This window comes from Castor canadensis, chromosome 2, assembly GCF_047511655.1.
Source record: "Castor canadensis chromosome 2, mCasCan1.hap1v2, whole genome shotgun sequence".
In the NCBI taxonomy this organism is placed as follows: Eukaryota; Metazoa; Chordata; class Mammalia; order Rodentia; family Castoridae; genus Castor; species Castor canadensis.
In genome coordinates, this window is record NC_133387.1 from 106,977,794 (window position 1) to 107,001,683 (window position 23,890).

A 23,890-nucleotide genomic window follows, 5' to 3' on the forward strand; every position below is an offset into this window, starting at 1 on the left:
TTTTACAACTTTATAAAAGAATAATAATTTAATCTATACATAAGTGAACAAGAACTATGGACTGTGTAGATCAATGAGACAGACACTAATAGCAGATATGACAGTATTTCCTTTCTCCTGGTGCTTATTACTTTAAAAAGGACACATTATAAATTAAAGTAATAGGACATGTTCACTCTATTGTACTTGAAAAAATGTGCTGCATTTTGATTTGGCAAAGTGAACTCTTTTGTAAGAATGTGAAAGGATGGACATATCTTAAAGTAGAATATAAGAAATTAAAAATATATATCAAAATGTCCCATAAAGGTAAAAATAGGTCTTTTGTATATCTCCAAATTGCAGAACAAACATAAAATGTAAAATCACTTCCTATCAATGCATTCATATCAAAAAAAGAAAGAGTAGTTTAATACCTCAATTATAATGAATTGTATACCTTAAGATATAGTGTTCAAAATACAGGAGCAATGGAGTAAGAATGGGAACAATTCACACCCTGGAAGACAGCACAGGTGCTGAAATTCCTACAGCCCATGGCTACCTGCACTGAAGTGTATCCTGGAGAGCAGCCTCACTTCACCTCTGTAAATCTGTTTTCTCATTTGCAAGCAAGGGATAATAACAGTGTGCCGTGACACCATTATATGGTGAAATGGAGAAATATGGCAAGATCAGAGTGCATTGTCTGCCACTTACTTCATGTGAGCTTTTATTAGTACCATCATTATCATCCCCTATCTTTTAATCCTCTCAATAATTCAATGGCAAATGCATTATTTTCCCTCTTTTTCAGAAACGAGTATCACAGAGAAAATAGTAAGAACTGAGACTCTAAACCTGAGCTCTTCTTCATGAGATAAGCACATCTCAAACTAATATTAAACTAATGAAAGTTAAAATAGCATCAATGATTTTTATATCTGCATCTCTATTGATAATCTGTCTCCAGCCAAGCAGAATATCCATGTCGGTGTCAACAAGGTTTTAAACATCAGTCTACTGGTTCATTAGTACCTGCTGGCTTGGACGATGGCTCAAATGGTAGAGCACTAAGCCTTGAGCTCAATCTCCATTTTCCAAGTAGATAAATAAATAAACAAATGAATCCTTTTAAAAACAGAACAAAATACCCTACAAGGAAAGCCTGTTGGTTGCATCACATACAGAAAGCCAAGTCACCCAAAATTGTACCCTTCTGGGAATGATCCTTATGCAATAACTAGCTGAGGCATTGTTGTCTGATTTGGAAAGGGTGTGACTGGTCATGTTATTCCAGAACTTCTTCTGAGGTTGGCTGAGGCTTTGGGCCTGGATTCCAGGTTGACTTATCTCTCTGCTTTTATCTGCTTCTCTCCTCCTTCCCACAGACAAGTGTGTGGTAAGAGGTGACAGACCAGCTGTAAAAATTATCAGTATTCATGAATTCTGAAGGTGTATACAGGAAGGCATTGTAACAATAAAAACAGCATGGTACTGGCAAAAAAAACCCCAAAAAAACTGACATGAAGACCAATCACAGCTACTCCCATATGATTTTTGACAAAGGTGCCCAAAACATATGATGGAGAAAATGGAGCCTCGTCAACAAATGTTCCTGGGAAAACTGGGTTCTACATTCAGAAAACTAAAACTAGACCATGTCTATCACCCTGTACAAGTATCAACTCAATGTAGATGAAGAACCTTAATATAAGACCTGAAACTTTGAAGCTAGTTTAGGAAAGAGCAGGAATTAACAGGCAAAGGCAATGAATTTCTCAATAGGACTCAAATGGCTCTGTATCTAAGAGAAAGGACTGACAAATGGGACTACATGAAATTAAAAATCTTCTATACAACAACCAAAAAATGGTCACCAGAATTAGGAGGCTGCACACAGAAAAGAAACAATCTGGACAGCTTTATATCTGATGGATTAATAACCAGAATATACAGGGAGCTCAAAAACTTAACTCTCCAAAAAACCAAAGACCCAATGAAGAAATGGGCAAATGAACTAAACAGAGCTTTTTCAAAGGAAGAAGTCCAAATGGTTTAAAGAAACACATGAGAAAAATGCTCAACATCCCAGGCCATAAAGGAAATACAAATCAAAACCACATTTAGATTCTACCTCACACCTGTTGGAATGGGTATCACCAAGAAAAGAAACAACAAATGTTGTTGAGGATGTGGGGATAAAGGAACCCTCATACATGGTTGGTGGGAATGTAAATTAGTACAACCACCATGGAAAACAGTATGGAGGCTCCTCAAAACCCTAAAACTAGAACTGCCATATGATCCAGAAATATCACTCCTAGGGATTATATCTAAATGAATTAAGTCAAGTTATAATAAAGACACCTGCATACCCAGGTTTATTGCAGCATTATTCACAGCTAAGCTATGGAAATAGCTAAGATACCCCACTACTGATGAATGGATTAAGAAAAATGTGGTATTTATTTACAATGGAAAGTTATTTAGCCATAACGAAGAATGAAATTTGTCACTGGCAAGTAAATGGATGGAACTGAAGAACATCATCTTAAGTGAAGTTAGTAAGGTTCAGAAAGTCAAAGGCTGCATGTTTTCTCTCATATGTGGAATATTGATACAATACAAATACAAGAAGTATTATGAAAAACAGGTCATGCTAAGGGGAGGTCACATACAAGAGCAGAAGAAAGAGTTTAGGTGAATATGATTTATATAATTCCTATACAAAAATAATATAGAATTTTTAATCCTGTTGAAATCACTACAAGGTGACTAAGGAAGAAAGGAGAAAAAGATAGGGGATGAAACAATTTGGGTTATAATACATATATACACAGAAATACTAAGATGAAACTCCCTGTATAGCTATCCTAAAAAAAATGTCATTTATTTTTCAAAAACGGAAAATATGAAGGCAAAACAAATCTTACCTGGGGGTCTGGTACCAATGGGAGGGAGGAGGATACAAGGAAAAGTTGTTGCAGGTAAATATGGTGGAAACATGTACGCATGCATGTAAATAGAAAAATGAGACCTGTTCAAACTACTGCAGGAATGGGGAAGAGGGAATAAAGGAAAATGATACAGGGGGTAAATTAAACTATGATACATTCTAAGAACTTCTGTAAATGTCACAAATGTACAATTACGTTTCTCCAGTAAAGATATTCAGATGGACAATAAGCACACTAGAAGTTCCACATCATTATTCATTAGGGACATGTACATTGAATCAACAGCCATCTCCTCCTATCCACTAGAGTGGCTATATTTTAAAAAAAAGAAATGGAAGAGAAAAAGAAAGCAATGTTGGTGAGGATATGAAAAAAATTGGAGTCCTTCTGTCTTGTTGATGGGAATTCAAATTTCAGAGGCTGTTCTATGCTGTTACAGAACATCCCACCTCTAGTCCCAGGTGTTCTGAGGGTCATTTCAGCATATCACACAGTTTAATAATGAAATGAAGAGTTGCTCTGTGCAAGAAGGACATATGTTTCTTCAGCAACCTGACAAGGATGACTGCCTCATCCTACTTTTGCATAAAATAAAGACAGAAACCGGAAAGGTTTTTGATTTCAACATGTGAGAATCATTACTTCTTTTCAGGACAGGAAATGAGAAAAACAAAACCACAATGTCTGTGCAATAATAGAGCATTTAATATAATATTCATATCCAACATTCTATTAACCAAAAATAGGTATCAGCACATTCAAACAAGGGTGTAATTTTCCTTTTTATACCAGTACTCACTCTCCTTCCCCCTCCCTCCAAGTCGTGATTCCCACAGCTCAGGATGCAGCAGGGATGTCAACTTGTGTAACATAAATGGAAGACACCTTTCGGGCCTCACCAACTCTATTCTAGAAAAGGCCTTAGCCCCCAGCCATCTAGACCCTTGGGAAACATCTGTACAATATGCCTTTGGAAAATCGGAGTCCTTTCCACTTACTCCAAGGCAGGGTGGGTCTGGCACCATGCTTTCCCACTATCCACCTATTGAGTGTTCTTTTCTTCAGAATAAACTGAAGTTAGCAGATGAATTCATGGCATAATATACATTAGAATTATCAGGAATCTTCATCTCTGGTATGTGAGACAGAGAGTTTTGTTCAGGGATACTCATGTGGATGTGCCACCCCTACCACATGGAGCTTTCTCCAGTACCCATCTGAGCCACAGCACTGAGATTACCCAATCAAGCTCCAGAACCACCTATATCTCATACCTGTGACTCCTGGCTTCAGAAGGATATGCTGAAGTTTCATAATACCTAACGACTCTTTTTCAGAAAGATACATGGATTCTACCATGCTGCATATCTCAGCCGGCAGCTAAAGGGTCTTTCTATCCTTCCATATAGTTGTTTCTTCTGGGGAGGGCCTCCAACCACAGCAAGCTTTCAAGAATCTAAGACATCTTCCCTGAATGCTGTCTTACTTAGGACAAGACATGAAAAGTCCAATACTTGATCAGGCCTCCTCATCTGGGCTCCAAAGAAGCCTCTACACAGTTTCTGGGCTCAAGGTCTGGTGTGAATCAATGGTAGATAGGACTCCTACCTAGGTCTTTAGCTTTCCCTAGGCCTCAGTCTTCTTTTTCCTAATACGGGAGACAATCCCATCCTGCCCACCTATCGAAAACCATGCAAGCCACTACAAGAAGATTTATGATAAAAGTAGGGACAGTGAGGTTCAGTGCTGAGAGTCTGGGTAATGGCAGGACATGGGTGTTCAGTTCAATGGAAAGAAAGCAGAGCTATGACAGTGAGTACAGCAGACTTTGTGGGTCACATATATTCCATGTTCTTTCTCTCTATCGCTAGGAGGAATCTGATGTATACTCTGGCCTACTTTTCCTGACAGGGACACAGTCACGGGTGTCTTGGAACTGCCCAACTTCTCTGAGTCAGAACTGCTAACAGTTCTGTGGTTCTTCTGCTTTCTAGATCACTAACTCAGAAGCCAACAGTGTGTACATTTTATGTTACATACATGGATTTTAACATTTGACACCTCCATTCATAAGCATGTTTTCACTTATTAGCCATAAAGTGTCTATTCTAGTGGGCCAGTGAGATACCTTACCATGATGTTCTCTTTGCACTAACTGTTCACATCAAATGTCATAGACGTGGACTTATTCAGCTGTTCAGGTAATGAAGAGACTCTGATGTGATCCAGGGTGCTCCTAGAAAGTTCACTGTGCACCATGCCCATGCTAACCCTGTTGCACTGACTTCTGTCCAGGATTTTGGACCTTGTGATGGGAATGGTGCTATCCCTGACCCTTTGCCATTTCCCCAGATATCTGATTCTTCAACTTACTGCAATTTTTTGAGATTATCTGTACCAGCTCACAGTCGTCTGGATTATCCATGTCTAGATTGTGTTTATCCATGGCCTTGTGGATGATTGCTGGAGTTTTATCCTGACTGGTCACCTGGATCAGAGAAGGGGGTAACTCATTAGGACAAGGATGCTACAGTGGCATAGCAGGGTAGTGTCCAGGAGAGATACTCCATAGCCACCACACACTAAATGCAGGGCTCAAACCACAACAAATCTGACAACTGGCCACCTCCACAGCCAATGAGCCATGAGTCTTGTGGCTCATAATACCAAAATTGGATTGGAAAGGAAGTCACAGACCGCCACCCCCCACCATAGAGATGACAAGTGTTACAGCTAACTTATACTCAAACAACAGGGGCTCCATCTTGCCCCTGTTGGTCTTCTACTGTTCCCCACCTCATCTCTCCTCAGCACAGTACCTTCACCTTATTTCTCCTCACTGTCCCCCAACTTGTAGGCACACTTGGCCTGGGGTCTAGGTACACTGCTCCCTCCATCCTCTCATGAGTGCTGACCACTGCTTTCTAAGACCCTGTCTGTACTTCCTGACCCTACTCACCGGGATGCTCTTGTAGAAGATGCTACTGTTGACCTCCAGGTTCATACAGATGATAGAGCAGTCGCCCACCTGCTGGTTGTAGAGGGCTCTTTGTGCAGCAGGTGTTGCAGACCCCAGAGATAGGGAACTTGTTGCTGCTAGTGGTGGCTGCAGTCTTGCTGGAGGCTGGCACCAAGGAGGGTTGCTCGAGGTGAAGCTAATGCTGGAAGACTAAGAGGCTGACTTGCAGAGCTGTGAGAGACAGCAACATCAGATGTCCAGACCCTGCAGGGTGTACCAGCTTGGGAGTCACCTCTAGGGATTCCAGAAGCTGTCTTCAGGAGCTGGGGCTTCTGGTCCCCTTGTCTGGACATTGAGTGGACAAGGCTGGCACCTTGGAGAGGAGTCAAAGGATGGAAAGTCACCTTTTCCTGGCCTCCAGGATACAGCTCATGTTGATCCATTGTATGTCTGAGCTGGAGGACCCAGTTGAGTTCATGCAGAATTGGTCAGCCATGTACCCACTGTTGAAATTGTCACACTTGAGCTTGTCACGGGGCTTGGTATAGCACTCTGTGTTGGGGGCCTGGCAGCTAGATGAAGGGGCTGGCTTAAGTGAGGGCCCTCCACAAAGACATAGTCGACCCCTAGCATCCCCTCAGCAGTCTGTGTTCATGGAGCAGTGCTAGTAGCTCTGTAAATCCTCTGTATTCTTTTGTCCCAGGCATCCGGGTGATCAACACATTTCACCACAGAGGAAACTGAGGCCAAACCAGGTGAGGGCACTCACCCATTTACAAGTGTGTTCACAGGTGGAATGGGATCCCAACATGGACCCAGGCACTTACTTGCTCCCAATGGCTGTGTTCTTGGTCTTGTGGGTAGTGCTAGCTGACATGGATGGAGGCTCCGAATTACATGAAAGCTTGTAGCTATGGAAGGCTATGTTGAGGCTAAAAAGAGCCACATCCTGACTCCTGCCCAGGGCCTACTTGGAAACAAGAGCCTGGCTGCCCACCTCTCACCAGCCAGCAATGTGATACTGACCCAAGGCATATGACAAATGCTCATGTGAGTCAGCCCAAGGTACAGCCCATTCTGGTTACCCACAGTGCTTCCCAAACCTCACCTTTGTGCCTCACTGAGATGCTCCATGCCCCAGAACCAGGCCCCAAAGAGCTCCTGGGGTGAAATGTTGTATTTATAATAAGTAGCCTGCAGCTGCTTGATTTGGTTGATCACATGGAACGCCTGAGCCATGGAGAAGAACAACATGGTAAGCGCTGTGAGCAGGTGTCACCTGGGGCAGGTTTGCTCTGGGAAGGCTCTTTCCCTCAAGTCCACCCAGGGTCCTTCTTCCCTGTTCTCACAGCCTGCTTTGAATGGCCATTCCCACAAAGCTGTCCTGATCCACCTGAGACCCCCCAACCTTCCAATGAACACCCCCTTCTCTCACCATCAAATATCACCATAAATCAATAGGTGGGCAAGGAGTTAAGTGAACTAGCCAGTCAGATACTCCTCACCCACTCCATGAGTTAGGGCAGCATCTACTCACCTTCCTCATCTTCTCAACGTTGATGATTCTCTCCTATAAGGCAAAGAAGCAATGTGCTTAGAATGTGGCCTCTCAACAATTGAGGACCACAAACTCCTCTGCAATACTAGGAAAGGCCACCAGGTGATAGGGTGCACGTGTACCTCTACTAGGCCCCTCTTTCAATCCATGGCAAGGACACATAGGGGTAGAGATCTGAAGCACTGTTTTGCCCAACACTTAGTAAGGACATAGGAGAGACTGAAATTTCAGGCGTGAAGGCCATGATTTTTCCAGGAGCTGCCTCCACTTGGAGGGGCTGGCTTCACTCTTCTGCTCAGTTACTATGTGAGGGCCTTGCCAAACCAACCAAACTGCAGATGTGCTATAAGGCAGCTCTCTGGCATTATTAGGTAGGATGAGTGTGATGCTTACAAACTGGGTGAGGTGGGGCTCTCAGGAGTGCTAGAGGGCAGGGCTCAGCCAAAGGTCTCTCCCTGAAACCTGCTCCCCTGCCCCTGGCTCAGGTTCACTCACATTAAGATAGTCCTTCATGGCATTGTCCAACATCACTAGGTCAGTGAGAAAGATGCCCAGGTAGGGGATGGTGCCCAGGATGAAACACAGACTTCACAAAGGGGGTAATAAACAAGTCCCAGCACCCCTCCAATAAATGATGTTCAGTCTGACCCCATTCATCCCAGGGATTCCCACTCAAGAGTAACCTGCAGATCTTTGGACACCTCTCTTAAGTGAGATGTTTCCCCAGACAACTGGGAGTGCAAATACCTCTATGTAACTCCCACACTAGTCTCTGGCAGAGCTCAAAAGTATGTGGCCCTTACCCATTGTCCTTACAGACTCTGCTGCTTCAGAAGAAGGCAGTATTTCCTCTGCAATGTCACTTGGTCAGGGCATAGATATACCAGGGATCAGAACCAGTTCTGAAGGGCATTTTAGGAAGTCCAACAACAAATGGGAAAGGCCTGTTGAGCCCATCTCTCCACCTGTTCCCAGGGACACACTGGCTTCAGACACGATCACTTACCATCTCCTTGGAATGCCTCTCAATCCTCTTGGACTTCCACCCTATGGTTGCAAATTTGGATATTTTCCCCTGCCAAGATTGAGAATGGAATTAGGGAATCCTGTCTTCTTTCAGCCCTTGACTATCTAAGGACTTGAGCTGATTCCAACTCTCTTTCCACGGATATAAAAATTATTCACCAAGCCCCTATTCCAGCACTTCTTTTTGAGAATCCCTGATGGTCATGTAGAATTCCTTCTTCCTGTTTTCTCATATGCAAAGTGCACATGTGAAGGCATCTGCCTTATGGGGTCTGGGAGTTCTCAATGTCTCCTTCCTGTCCTCCTGTTATCTGTTATCCTAACTCCAGCCTTTGCCAAACTCTTCCTCAGAACTTCTGCACCTGTCTTTGGCTGCTTGGAACCCATTTTCTCTCCTTATGTAAGCTCTCAGACTAAAGATTGATCCATTTGTTAGATATGGAAACTGAGGGCTGGACAGGGTTGTTAAGAGCACAGGGTCCTTCAGCTGCTCAAGGTGGGGAGGCCTTAAGCCCCCATCTGGACAGTAACCATGGTCCTATCCTATGACCCCCTTGGCCTGTACTAAGGATACTTGCTGAACTGAGCCATAAAGTGAAAGGTACAAGAAGGCTTGATATCTTCCTGCTGAGTCCCCTCAAGTCTCTGCACCAAGGTGGCACCTAATGTCAAGGTAAATGTTTCTAGACTCCACTGAGCCTCTCAGGATATCCCTTGGCATAAAACTCTGCTTTTGTCCACTGAAGTCTGAGAATATCCCAGGGACTATCTCTGGTTGACCAGAGGTGTGCAGCATTGACACTTTTCTTCCTCTTTTTCATGAGAGTTTCTCGAGTTAAATCAGAAAAAGCCAATGGTGAGTTCATCAATCCTTGTTACATTTAAAGCACCTGGGCACTTCAGGACTCTCAGGTGGATGCTAACCTCCCATGGGTCCTCTCAGATGGGCTGACCCTCTGCATCATCTGCTCTTGGGCAGATATAGGGACATATGATGCATCCAGATTTAAATCCTGGGTCTGGACATTTGGATCTAAATTTGACTTCAGCTTATGCTGCTGGCTGACCACTGGGGACCCCTGAAGCCCCAGGTCCCTGCACTGTATACCCACAATGAAGGGTGACAGTGGCCTGAATTCATGAGGTCAGGTTGGGCTGTTAAGGGAAGACAGTCACATCCCCTTCCATCCACACAGAAGGTGGCTGGTGCTAAATCCCAGAAGAAAACCAAACATCCCTTAATCCTGCACCTCAACCACTCTCCTAGAACAATCATGCTACAAAATCTGCATACCATTACCAGCACTTTCTTAATCCAAAACTGCCTACTATGTACCTAATGGACAAACACAGTCTCTTCTCTTCATCCTGAACAGATATTACTGGAATCTGTTAAACACTATTAGTGACCAGGATGGTGGACCAAGCCTGTAATCCTACCTACACAGGAGTCAGACATCAGGAAGATCAGAATTCTACACTGGTCCTAGGAATTACTTCTCAAGACCCATCTCAATCATTGGCTCAGCTGGATGGCATGTGCCTGTCATCCCACCATCCCAGGGAAGCAAAAATAGGGAGATCACAGGCCACACAGGTCTGGAAGTAAAGTGAAACACTATCTCAATAATAACCAAAAGAAAAATGGCTGGTGATGTGGTTGATGTGGAAAAGCAGATACCTAGCAATCATGAGTACCAGTGTTCAAGTTCCCACAAGGACCACTTTTAGTGAGAAACTAATTTAACCTCCTGTATTCCCATGTCTATGCTAAGTTCTCCACCCACTGTGGTGAGCAGCTTTCTGCTCATGGAGTGATTGTTTTCAGGAGAAAAAATTCTTGACAGCTTCTCAAATTTCTGGAAGTTTTCACTGCAGGAAGGGTAAAAAGAAGGTGACAGTGAGAAGAGTGGGGAGTGGTAAGAGAGTGACACCATATTCTTGCAGGTTCATGACTCTAAACTGCTGGACAAGAGGTTTTGAAGTAGCTCCACTGAGTATTAAGCACGGATGGTTGTGCAGGGGGACCTTGGTGCTGGCACAATGGGTGCCACATCCCCATTTACTGAGGGGCTCTGTTTTAATATCAACTGGACAGAGTTCTGTTGCCCAAATGTGAGGACATGAAAATCTGCCACATGGATCCAACCAGTGTCTGGCAGACAAGGAAGCCTTGTCCTTCCATACATACTGATCAGGTACCACAAACACCAAATTGTGCCCCCCACCCAGTGGCCCTGGACCTCAGTGCTTGAGGCTGGGATAATTGAGGGCCAATGCCACCTACTATACACAAGTAGCTTCTCCAGAGGGAGGCACACATACCTGGAGACTTCTTCCCAAGTCCTCTTTCAGGCTGTAGATGGCAATGTTCTACAGAGCAGAGAGAATGGCGTAGAGGAAAGAGAAATTGTTCAGAACGCCACACTACTAGAAAAATGACACTGTGAGCCACAGATAAAGCAGCCCGTAAACCACCTCAGCTGTCATTGATGAGACCCTTTAAAGGAGATAAATACTAGGAAGCTCTGGGGGCACAAAAAGGACCCACATGTAACTAGAAAAAGACATGAGCTCACAACCAGTACACAGTTTCAGGAGGGAATGAGCACCCTGGCCAGGACTGTGAGTGTCCAGGCTATGTAGCCCTGAAAAGGAGGTACCTGGGTTCCTAGCAGGGGCTCAGACCACAAACCATATCCTGATAGGTAGGGAAGGTGAACAGGTTATCCCTGGGCACTTTCTGTAGCATACCCAAGCAACCTCAATCCAGTGTTCTACCACTCTGGCCCTGTCTGGGGCCTTCATACTCCAATCACCAAGGCAAGTGGTCATCACACAGGTGGCCACATTGTTGAATTGGATGATGGTGGCATGAATGGTGGGTGCGAGATGCTCATTGCCCTTCTTGTCCCGCTGGGACCAAATGGAACCAGGCAGTGGTAGGGCACCACCTTCTTGAATAGTTTCTGGGGAAGAGGGTCCAATCAGCCCTACACAGAACAAGCCTTCAGGCCAAGATTGGAGCCAGTGGTAGTGGCTATACCTTGGCATGCTGAGCATATGGATAAAGACTGTGGGACTCTCTGGGTTTGTTGCACGACCATCAAAAACATCCAGAACATGAGTGACCCAAATATAAGGTTTTGAGGGGCATGAAGGGAATTTTCAGTATCCAAACTCACTCCACACACTAGAAATGTCCCACACCTGCATAACCAGAAAGTACCTCTGCCCTCCTCCAGCACACCTGCTGTCTAATTCCAATTTCCTCATATTGTTATAACCAAGGGCTTGTCCTACAACTACCATAAGCTCTGGTACACATAAGGTGCTGAGTACTGAGGTTTATTACCCATCCTGGGAAGATGGTGTTCTGTGGGCCTGCCTAGACCTCTGCCCTATACGTGAACCTACACAGTAACTGGAGAGATCCCATCTCCATCGTACAAAGGGGAAATGAGTTTTCAAGAGTTTAGGAAGTGGCCTTGATCAGGGGACTTCCAGGGTTAGAATGGGGATTTAAATGGGAACATCAGCTAAGCCAGGGAATGTCAAGTGTGGATAGAATAGGCCAGAAGGACATGTGCCACCACCCTCCCTGTCCAGTGACTCACAGCATCCATCTGAGTTAATCTTTCGTCTGTCATCATTGTTGAAGCTATACCTAGAGGAGTCCAAGAAGGTGTTACATCTACTGTACCTACTTCAAAACATGATATTACTGTCTGTATACCCCAGCAAATGGAGTCCAGGATATCAGATATTTGCCTTCTCTTTTACTTAATTATGCTAAGCCCCTAGAAATCTTCCCAGAACACAGTTGATGCCTCATGTGTATTTGTACAAAAAAAAGCAACCACAGTGCTCCTTCCCAGACATTTCACTGAGTCTGTCTTCCTCAGCAGCTCCAGAATCTGCTTTTCCTGATTCCCCAAATAAGTGAGGACCAAGACAGAGAGCTTCTTCAAGAGAAAAGGGTAGTCATACAAAGAACCCACATCCCTGGGCAGCTTACACCTCAGGGTAGTCCTGGACTAAGTGCTCATCCTACTGGGTCCAGGCAAAACCCTATGTGGGTAGTCCTTTGAGCTCCCATTCTCCAATGTCAAACTGGGGAAAGAGAAGCATAGAGCATTCCAAGGCACAGTCAAAAGAGGAGATTCCTTTGGGCTTGGAGATGGGGTTTACCTTGTGAACAGCAGGTCCAGAACCTGCTGTGTGGTTGTGAAATGTTGGTAGGTGCACAGGAAGGTAGGGACAAAAAGGGGGTCCTTGAACACTAGACACGGTACCAGATGATCCACCAACTTCTCCAGTCTGCCTGCCTTGAGGATCCCCAGGCTCTGCCAGCCATCTGAGTTGTCAGCTGTGTCATTTTCATTCTGGGTTGTGGAGACAGTTTAAACCGTAACTGTAACAAACTGGAAAAGGCTCACTGGCATAAAGTAAAACAGCCATCAAGAATTAGGCTACAAAAAAAAAAAAAAAAAAGAATTAGGCTACAGAGGATCCAAGATGGCAACTAGAGGGAGGAAGTAGACAGCATGAGCTCCATAAATCAAAAATCTTGTTGAGATGCTGGAGCCACACTTGGCAGAAAAAAAACCACCAGGAAGAAGCAAAACTCCGATACCCCAAACCCCCAGCCCATACCACATTTCACTAAGAAAACAGGAGGGCTCCCGCACCACCAGACAATGGCTCCAAACCTGCTTGCAGACTAACAGATGAGCAAATAAGTGGCACAAGGCATTCCCACAGCTATGCCTGGGATAAACTAGCATAGCCCCCTGACAGACTGACCCCACCCCACAAAAAAAATTAAAAAACTGAATAATAAACAAGGAACTGAAAAGGACACACAGCAGAGGAGGCAGGGGACACTGAACTCAATGAGAAGGGGGGAGGAGCAAGGAGCTGAACTCTGAACAATATTCCCATAAACAAACCCTAGAAAGGTAGATGAGCTGACATTAGGCAGGTGATGAGTCGCTACCTGAAACAGGCCAGATAGCGGTCCAAAAAGCTCGTCTCCTGACCCAACTACATGGCAAGACTACAACAGAGCTGCTGCTTAAATACCAACACCAGGACTGGATGCTGAAGAAGTAATACCAGAACTACTAAGACTGAAATTCTATTGTTCCTGAACCAGGATTTTTTTCCTTTTAATCTAAGTGTTTGTGTTGTTCACTGTTTGTCCATCATCTCTCCCTGTTGACTTCTTTGGTTCTCTATTTCTTTTCTCTTTTTGTTTTTTCTCTCTTTCTTGGTTTCATTAGTTTTAGTATTGTAAGTTAGCTAATACTAAATACAGACAGACCATGGAAAGAAACAGCACCGAGTGGAATGATGGGAGGATGAAAAAGGGATGGAAACCATTCTGCCCCCAAAATATTAATTAGTACAGGATTCAGAGAGAAATGAAAAAAAGGGATGTCCAGTTCCAGACTCCAACAAAACAAAGAAAGACTAAGCCAAGGAATCCAACAAAGCCCACAAGAACACACTGAAAGAAGAAATCCTCCAACAAATCACTGAGAATTTCACGGAGATGTTACTAGACAAGGTCAACCAAAATGTACAGAAGGCAATCAAGAAATTCCAAGAACAAAAATAAAGAATATGAGAAGACACAAAAACAAACAAGTAAACTCATAGGAGCCCTAAATAAATACCAAAGTGAAAGAGAGAACACCATAAATAGAGAGATAAATGAATTAAGGATGAAAATTGACAATATTAAATAGAAAGTGAGATAAATGAATTAAGGATGAAAATGGAAAATATTACATAGAAAGTGACCCATGATATGAAACACCTCAGAAAAAAGAATGAAACTGAAATACAAAATACAATGCAAGGTCACTCCAGCAGACTAGAACAACCAAAAGACAGAATCTCAGAACTTGAGGATAAAATTCATTTCAAGGAAAAACTGAAGAATTACTACTCAAACAACTCAGAAACTGCGAAAGGAATATGCAAGACTTCACCAAACCATGAAAAGACCAAACCTGAGATTCATGGGCATTGAAGAAGAAGCAGTGCAAGCAAAAGAAATTCATAATATATTCAACAAAATAATAACAGAAAATTTCCTAAATCCAGAGAAAACTATGCCCATTCAGGTACAGGATGACACAAGAGCACTAAACAAATGTGACCAAAATAGAACTACACTGCGACATATTATTAAAACAACAAGCACAGAGAACAGAGAAAGAATACTGAAGGCTGTAAGAGAGAAAAATCAAATAACATACAAAGGAAAACCCATCAAAATCACAGCAGATTTCTCAATGGAAACCTTGAGAAAGGAAGAAGAGCATGGACTGAGGTCATCAGGGCACTGAATGAAAATAACTTCAACCCTAGGATGCTTCACCCAGCAAAACTATCATTCAAAATAGATGGAGCAATAAAAGTCTTAAACAATAAGCAGAAACTATGACAATATATGGCCACCAAGCCACAACTACCAAAGACTCTTCAAGGAATTCGGAACACAGAAAATGAAAGTGAACAAAACCATGGCAGGACATGCAGTACCAAACCACAGGAGATGACAAGACAAGAAAGCAGAGAGTAACACTGATTCAGCTGCATACAATCAAACCCTTAAACAACAAAGACAACCAAATGATACGAATCACCACATACCTATCAATACTAACATTGAATTTTAATGGACTTAATTTCCCTATCAAAAGACACCCTTTGGAAAACTGGATTAAAAAGGAAGATCAAACAACCTGTTGCTTGCAGGAGACCCATCTCATCAACAAAAACAAGCACTGACTAAGGGTAAAAGACTGGAAGAAGATTTGCCAAGTCAATGGCACCCGAGAACAGGCAGGGGTAGCAATACTTAACTCAGAAAAAGTAGACTTCAAACATACATTGATCAAACGAGATAAAGAAGGAAATTATATACAAATAAAAGGGGAAATACACCAAAAGGAAGTAACAATTATCAACCTATATGCAACCAATGTCAATGCACCCAATTTCATCAAACATACTCTGAAGGACTTAAAAACATATATAAACTTCAACACAGTGGTAATGAGAGACTTCAATACCCCCTATCACCAACAGATAGGTCATCCAAACAAAAATCAATAAAGAAATCCTAGATCTAAATCACACCACAGATCAAATGTACCAAGCTGATGTCTACAGAATATTTCATCCAATTTCTGCACAATATATATTCTTCTAGCAGCCATTGGAACTTTCTCCAAAATTGATATCTTAGGGTACAAAGCAAGCCTCAGCAAATATAAGAAAATAGAAATAATCCCATGCATTCTATCTGACCACAATGTATTAAAACTATAGAACTCCACAACAAAAACAACAGTAAAAAACATGCAAACAATTGGAAACTGAACAACACATTGCTCAATGATAAATGGGTCATTAATGAAATAAAAGAAGAAATTAAAAGGCTCCTGAAAGTTAATGAAAATGAAAACACAACCTACCAGAACTTATGAGGCAAGCAAAGATAGTCCTAAGAGGAAAATTTATAGATATGAGTGCATATATTAAAAGGACAGAAAGATCTCAAATCAGTGACTGATGCTTCATCTCAAACTACTAGAAAAACAAGAACAAGCACATCCCAAAATAAGCAGGAGAGAAATAATAACAGCCAAAATCAATGAAATAGAAAAACGAAAAAAACATACAGAGTCAATGAAACAAAAAGTTGTTTCTTTGAGAAAATAAGTAAGATTGACAGACCCCTGGCAAATATGACTAAAATGAGGAGAGAAAAACCCCAAATCAGTAAAATCATAAATTCAAAAAGCAAGATAACAACAACACAACGGAAATCATCAGAGACTTCTTTAACAACCTATATTCTATTACATTTGAAAATCTTGAAGAAATGGACAGATTTCTAGAGACTTATGACCATCCATAATTGAACCAAGAGGACATTAACAACCTGAATAGATACATAACACAAAATGAAACTGAAGCAGCAATAAAGAACCTCCCAAAAAAGAAAACTCCAGGACCTGATGGATTCTCTGCTGATTTCTATCAGACCTTTAAAAGAAGAACTAATACCAGCCCTTCCTAAATTTTTCCACAAAATAGAAATGGAAGGAAAACTGCCAAACTCATTTTATGAAGCCAGTATTACACTCATCCCAAAACCAGACAAAGATACCTCCAAAAAGGAGAACTATGGGCCAATTTCCTTAATGAACATAGATACAAAAATCCTTAAAAAATAACAAGAAACTGAATCCAACAACACATTAGAAATCATTCACCACAACTGAGTCAGCTTCATCCTAGGGATGCAGTGGTAGTTCACCATAAGCAAATTTATAAATGTAATGCAGCACATTAATAGAAGCAGAGACAAAAACCACCTGATCATCTCAGTAGATGCAGAAAAAGACTTTGACAAGATCCAACATCACTTCATGATAAAGGCTCTAAGAGATCTAGGAATGGAAGGAATGTACCTCAACATTGTAAAGCTATATATGACAAACCTGAAGCCAACGTTTTCATACTTAATGGTGAAAAACTGAAACCATATCCCCTAAAATCAGGAACGACACAAGGGTGCCCACTATCCCCACTCGTATTCAACATAGTACTGGAATTTCTAGCCAGAGAAATTAAGCAAGAAGAAGGAATACAAATAGGTAAAGAAACTGTCAAAATGTCCCTATTTGCAGATGATACGTTCCTATTCCTTTAAGACCCCAAAAACTCCTAGACACATGAACAGCTAGAGCAAGGTGGAAGGATACAAAATCAATTTACAGAAATCATTAGATGTTCTATACACCAAAACCAACAACCTGAGAAAGAATATATGGAAACAGCTCCATTTACAATAGCACCAAAAAAAAAATATATCAACTACCTACAAGTAAATGTAACAAATGATGTGAATGACCTCTACAAGGAGAACTACAAATCCCTGAACAAAGAGATTGAGGAGGACTACAGAAGGTGGAAATATCTCCCATGCTTATGGATTGGGAGAAAGAACGTACTAAAAATGGCTATACTACCAAAAGCAATCTATGTGTTTAATGCAACTGCCACCAAAATCCCAATGATGCTCATCACAGAGATTGAAAAATCTACCTTAAAATTCATTTGGAAACACAAGAGACTGCAAATAGCTAAGTCAATACACAGCAAAAACACCAATGCTGGGGGTATCACAATACCAGACTTCAAACTATATAACAAAGCAATAGCAATAAAAACAGCATGGTAATGGCACAAAAACAGACATGAAGACCAGTGGAACAGAATAGAGGACCCAGATATGAATTCACACAATTATGCCCACTTTATTTTTGACACAGGCGATAAAAACATATGATGGAGAAAAGACAGCCTCTTCAACAAATGTTGCTGGAAAAAGTGGTTACCGTATGCAAGAAACTGAAACGAGATCAATATCTATCACCCTGTACTAGTATCAACTCAAAATGGATCAAGTACCTAAATATCAGACCTGAAACTCTGAAGTAACTACAGGAAGGAGCAGGAAACAATCTGAAACTAATAGGTGTAGGCAAGAACCTCTGCAATAGAACCCCAGCAACTAAAAGAAAGAATGGACAAATGGGACTACATAAAATTAAACACCTTCTGCACAAAAAAAGAAATGATCTCTAAACTGAAAAGACCACCCACAGAGTGGGAGAATATATTTGCCAGCTATACATCAGATAAAGGACTGATAACCAGAATATGCAGGGAACTTAAAAAACTAAACTCTCCCCACATCAATGAATCAATATAGAAATGGGCAACTGAATTTAACAGAACTTTCTCAAAAGAAAAAATTCAAATGGCCAAAAAACATATGAAAAAATTCTCACCATCTTTAGCCATAAAGGAAATGTGAATCCAAACCACATTAAGGGAGATTTCAAGATGGTGGCTAGAGGGAGGAAGCAGAAAGCGTGCCTCCTAAAGTAAAACCTTGGAGAGACACTGGAGATACACCTTATAGGAAAAACCACCAAGAAGGGACAAAACTTTGACTCCTCCACACCCCCAGCCTGCGTGTAACATTCCCACTTCATGTTAAATGGAAAAACCAGGAGGGCTCCTGCGCCGCCACCAGACGGCAGCATCCACATGGCTTGGGAAGACCCAGACCAGGAGGTGAGCTAAGCGGCATGCAGTACTGCCACAGACAACCCTGGGCCGGATCACAGGATCACAGGGCTGGGCAGTCTTAGGAAACTAAGGAATGCAATGAGGCATCCAGGCAACCTCACATGCAGCCATGCCCTACTACCTGGCTGCCTGGAAGCTGTGGAAGTTAGCTGTTAAGAAAATATTATATTCCAAAAAACGTATACAAATCCTTTGCTTCAACACCACTGTAGAACAAAAATGATGAAAATCAGCAGTGACTATAGGAATCTGCCTAACTTCTCCTGGCTATCCCTCTTTTTCCCAATGTCACAAGTTTCAGTTGCTGCATGGGAACTGACCCATGGCCTGCCTGGAGCAATGGTAATGAGGATGGACACTGTGACCCTCAGTCCAGAGGAACCTGGCATTCCTACTCTGAAAAGGGCAGGTGCTATTAACAGAAATGGTGCATAGGGAGGGGGCGGCACATAGCCTACTTGTTACAGGCATGCACTCTGCAAGCCTGAGTCAGCTGCTTAATCTCTCAACTCCAATATGGGGATTTTGCTCATCCCCAATGTGAGGGACAGTAACGGTACCTCACCCAGCTCTACTGAGGAGGATGAGTGGCAAAACCCATGAAGAGCACTCAGTGCTTTAGGTGGCTTCTTCGAGCTCCACAAGACCAGAGTAGTCTATACACCATTCATGGATGCAGCTTCCCTGATTGTGCACTTGGGTGTCACCATAATGTCCAAATGCTACACAATGACAAAATGGTCAGTCACTCAATCACACACTTATCTCACTGCAGACCAAAGGAACCTACAGTTCACATTTGAGTAGTGCCACCCAGGCCTGCAGCAAGCTCGGCTACTCATCTCTGATCCCAGCCCATGGCCTAGTTTTTTACTTGCTTTACTTACCCAGGTGTTCACACCAGCCTTAGATTTCAGACCCTCCATGCCCTTCACTAAGCATGTCACATACAGTGCATTAGGAGGGACAGTGTGATGACCCAGGTGTGTCTTGTCACTACCACCTGCCTGTCCTGTGAATGCCAACTGAGTGTTCTCGTGGGTGAATAGGGAAGGTCAATTCTTTCTCATGGGAAGCTCTGCAAATAAAGTAAAAGAACTGCCAGGTCAACATCCTTAGGACCCGAGTACTACCACTGTCCCCACCTTCCTCTTGGGACACCTGTACCTTTCAAGGACCTTACGTAGCCCCCACTGCATCTACATCCAACAAGACTTCCTACACGCCCTTCCCACTCAGCCTAGACTCAGGACTTCTTTAGGGCCCCCAGGCTTCTTTTCATGAGCACCCGAGGAACGCATGGATAGACTAGAGCTTTGTGATTACTGGGTAAATACATGAAAGTGCCCTTGCTCACCAATTATCCTACTGTGTTCCTTTTTAAATAGGAAGAATCCTCCAATCCATGTCACAGATTATTGCAAGGAGTAAATAGGGGATATGAGCAAGGGCAGTAGACTGTGCCTGTGTCCATCAACACCCACAAGGCTGGTTGCTGTTATGGGGCCTGGACCCAGTTATCCTGTCTTCTCTCCTGCCCTTTGCTGGAACTACACTCCTCTGATCCCCTGACCGTTCACACTCACAGTCCATCTTTCCTGAAGGGGAACAGGGACCCAGAGGTCAGAGTTGTGTCTGGATGCATCTTTACCCTCTTACCAGCACGCATCACACTCAACAACAATATTTAGACAAACAGATAAGTGAATCAACTTCCTCAGGATCCCCCTCCCTTCATCCAGCTCCCCCTTTCCTCTCTATCCAGGACAGGCCTCCCATTCCTGCTCATTCACGATGGAGTCGCCGGACCAAGCCCCTGTCCCTCAGAGCTGGGCCACTGCCACCCCAACCATCCCAGCGAGGCCCCACCCTCTCTTCCTCTTTCACATTCCACATCATTTCTTTCGAAAAAAATTTGCAATCCCACCTAAGAATCTTGTGAGTTATGCACTAGTACTGTTCTGATCAAACAAGTGACATATGGAGTCTCGTGGATAAGGAAGGAATCACATAGATACGTAACAAGATGACTGTTCCTTTCAAAAAATGCTGTTGAGAAGCTTTAGCAGTTCAGAAACACATAAGAGGGCCATCATCAGCAACCCTGCAGGAAGCCAGCATAGAATCCTGCAAAGGAAACTTTGGAAACTGAGTCCTGTTTTCCACTTGATAGAGTGGGATTACCAACAGATGAGGAGTTGGATGCTGGACTCCTGACTGAAGAGACATGGAACAATCTAACCTGCAAATTGCAGAAGGCAAGTATCATCCTGCTGACTTCAGTGGGCACCACTGGGAGGATCCAGTCACCCAGGATATGCCAGACCATCTCTGTCAGCTATAACCCACCACAAACGACTGAAACACATAATGCAAGTCCTGTGAGGATTAATTTGTTTCCTCCTTTTAGAAAAATTATGGCCAAAAAGTATCAACCCAAAAATGAAAAATATTATGGTAAGTAAAAACAAATTATCAAACAATATGGAAATATTCCACATTGAAATTTCTTTTCAACTTTAAAATCAGACTCGTTTCAAAACTAGTTTTCATTACTTTTGTGAATGTTGTGAAATTTGCACACTACATTTTCTTTGACTATGGATCAGTCCTTTACATCAATCAAATATCTCTGAGAAGAGGTAAAAGACAGCAAGGTAGGGGACTGATATAACATAAGAATCTCTTAGACTTCAGTACCCTCATTAAGCTTTTTAAATCAAATTAGGAGGTTTGGAGTGGCAAAAGAGGTCCATAATTCATTCTTCACATGCATGATGTTGTTAGAACACTGATAACTACTACCATGTAATAAATGGCTTAAGCACTGAGTAGGAGGGACAACATTTCACATCCACCCAAAACCAATTCCACAAGATAATTATAGGCAGCAAGACAGAAGGGTGGGCAGATGGATGGGGATTCTTGGCAAGGCCATATTCTCTATGGTAAATGTCTAGATTCTGGCCACATTCAACCAGGCTCTTTCCAACTAATGGTTTGTTTATTGAACATTAGTGAATTTTGCTCTTAATTAGTAGGAGTCTAGCCAACAAAACTGTATTTAGAAACTAAAAAATTAACCACCAGAACAAAAGTGTACACTTCTCTAAATTATCACTCCCATCTAACACTATTTTTAAACACAACTTCCAAACCATTAAGTTTGGAAAAACACTGCCAGAATTGATTTGGGAATCTCCTGCTTTGCCAAGTACTAGAAGATACACCACCCCTGTGTGTGTGCGTGGACATGCACACTTGCACACATACAGGTGGTTTTCCCAAAGGCTTCCTTAACCTTAGGGTGCTACTTGGGTATTTAATTGCTCAAGCTACTTACACATGACTGTGACAGCAGTGCATCGGGTCTCCCTCCTTTTCCAGATCACTGACTGTCAAGGCCACAGGGGTATCTAAGATGATACACTTTGTAAAAGCTCATCACCTCAGGCCAGGTCTATGTCCCACATGCCTCCCTCCACCAAGAGAGCAGGAAGAAGGAGGCTCTGACTTTCCCCATGACTGCCTAAAATATCCTCTTCTCCATCTGTCCTCGCTGGCACCCACCAGGCACAAGAAGTGGGTGTTGCATGGACATCATGAAAAGCAAAGCATATCAGCACCTTGATGTGTCAGACAGAAAGCCCTGGTTATCGCCAGCCTTTGAGTTAAATGTCACTTCCTCAACTATGTGGGTGGATGGAGAATGCCTGCTGTGTAGATAGGTGCTTTCCTTTGATACAGAACAGGTGGGGAGAAGTGTCTGCATCTTGTCAATGCTCAGGACTGGAATGGAGACTGCAGTCAGAAATGCAGCTGCCAACAAGCCTGGATCAAGTCAAACCTTGGCCATGGAGCCTAGGCCATTTCTGGTGAGTTATACTCTGAGCAAACTAAGGACACATTTTTCAGCAGAGGCTGGAAACTGTTCTGGACATGCCTTCCTGAGACAGCTGGGGACTTCCTAGGACCCTGAAGGGAGGAAGAAGAGCCACATGCTCACCATGGCCACCTGCCCCCCAGCCCACTTTTGCCTAGACTCCTAGCCCTCATCGGGTTGGAAATGAGGTCATGGAGGCAAAGGGTTCTGGTCCCATGGCCTCCGAGCCTCTGTTTAATGACACTGTGATTATGGACAGCCATAGGAGACATGAGTGAAGGAATTAGGGGCAACATGTGCCCCAAAGGAAAGGGCAGGTACTTTCTTCCATCTCCCCTCCTCAGTCAGGACTAGAGCATGTAGCAGCCACACGCAGACAACATGTGAGCAGAACAACAGAGAAAGGAACAACTCCCTGATAATTTCACACCTCAAATCCAGTATGGACTACCCACACAGACTTTTAGATAAGAGAGAAACACTTCTCTTGAAACCACCATGGATTTATGGTCCTCGAAATACAGCATCAACACCTTTCAAATCTGCAAAGAACAGGGCTGCGTTTCTGGCAAGCCAAGTCAGAGCAGAGCTGTTAGAAATAGTTTCTTGCCAGCTGATCTGTCTGTTCTCACATGGTCTGGCAGAAATAAAATTAAGTGGCAATTTAAGAAAAAGTCAATTTTTTGAAAGAGGGATATAGCCTATTCTGGAACACTTTGAGTCATATCATTTTAGGGCTCATCTTATCCAAATGCCTCACCAACAAAGGGGAAGTAGAGCTCTCTCACTGGGTTTTAACTGAGCAAGCTGTGCTGCAGACAGATGACACAAACGCAAAGTGAGATGCCTGACTCCAAGTTCAGAATTCCATGGGTGAGAGGCATGTGAATGGGGAAATCATAATCACAATGAGGAGTTCTGATAGGAGAAAGCTTGGAGCCAGAGGGAGTCCCTCTGGAGTCCTGGGGCTCTTGCAGCCTGAAAAATGACTTAACTACTCCAGGGAAGGAGAAAAGGCCTCCAGGGCAAGGTGGGAGATGATGTATGAGGCCTCCAAGCAGGAAAGCTGCAGCTGCCAACCAAGAGTGAGAAAACTAGAGGCTGGAGCCCTGCCATCCATTATGGAGCCACAGTACCGTGCCTCCTCCCTTTCTTCCTCCTTCCTCCCTCCCTTCCTTTCTCCCTCCCTCTCCCTCTCCCTCCCTCCTCCACACACAGAATTATTTAAGTTTAAATTGACAAGTAAAGCAGAGGAGGAATACAGTTTCCTCAGTCACACTGGCCACTTCTCAAGCACTCAATGCTCCAGCAAGAGCAGCATTGACAGACACTGACATACC

At 43.0% G+C, this 23,890-nt stretch overlaps 1 protein-coding gene across 10 annotated transcripts in view; it reads right to left on the bottom strand.

Annotated features, from left to right (window-relative positions):
- LOC141420747 (ral guanine nucleotide dissociation stimulator-like) overlaps positions 1-23,890 on the bottom strand; it is a 77,934-nt gene that overhangs the window by 48,286 nt on the left and 5,758 nt on the right. For 3 of the 10 annotated variants that reach the window (XR_012445308.1, XR_012445306.1, XR_012445305.1), the window contains exons 2-8: positions 12,674-12,867; positions 10,808-10,855; positions 8,463-8,531; positions 7,436-7,468; positions 7,007-7,128; positions 5,899-6,470; positions 5,313-5,427 (exon numbers count right to left, since the gene is read on the bottom strand). Coding sequence is in view for 1 of the 10 variants with exons in the window: in XM_074065484.1 (XP_073921585.1) it covers positions 5,313-5,427; positions 5,899-5,943 (160 nt within the window). In the remaining 9 variants the exon portion in view is untranslated. Of the gene's footprint in view, positions 1-5,312; positions 5,428-5,898; positions 6,471-7,006; positions 7,129-7,435; positions 7,469-8,461; positions 8,532-10,807; positions 10,856-12,673; positions 12,955-23,890 lie in introns of those variants that run through there. The other 7 variants (XR_012445307.1, XR_012445311.1, XR_012445309.1 and 4 more) reach the window with 7 other exon arrangements.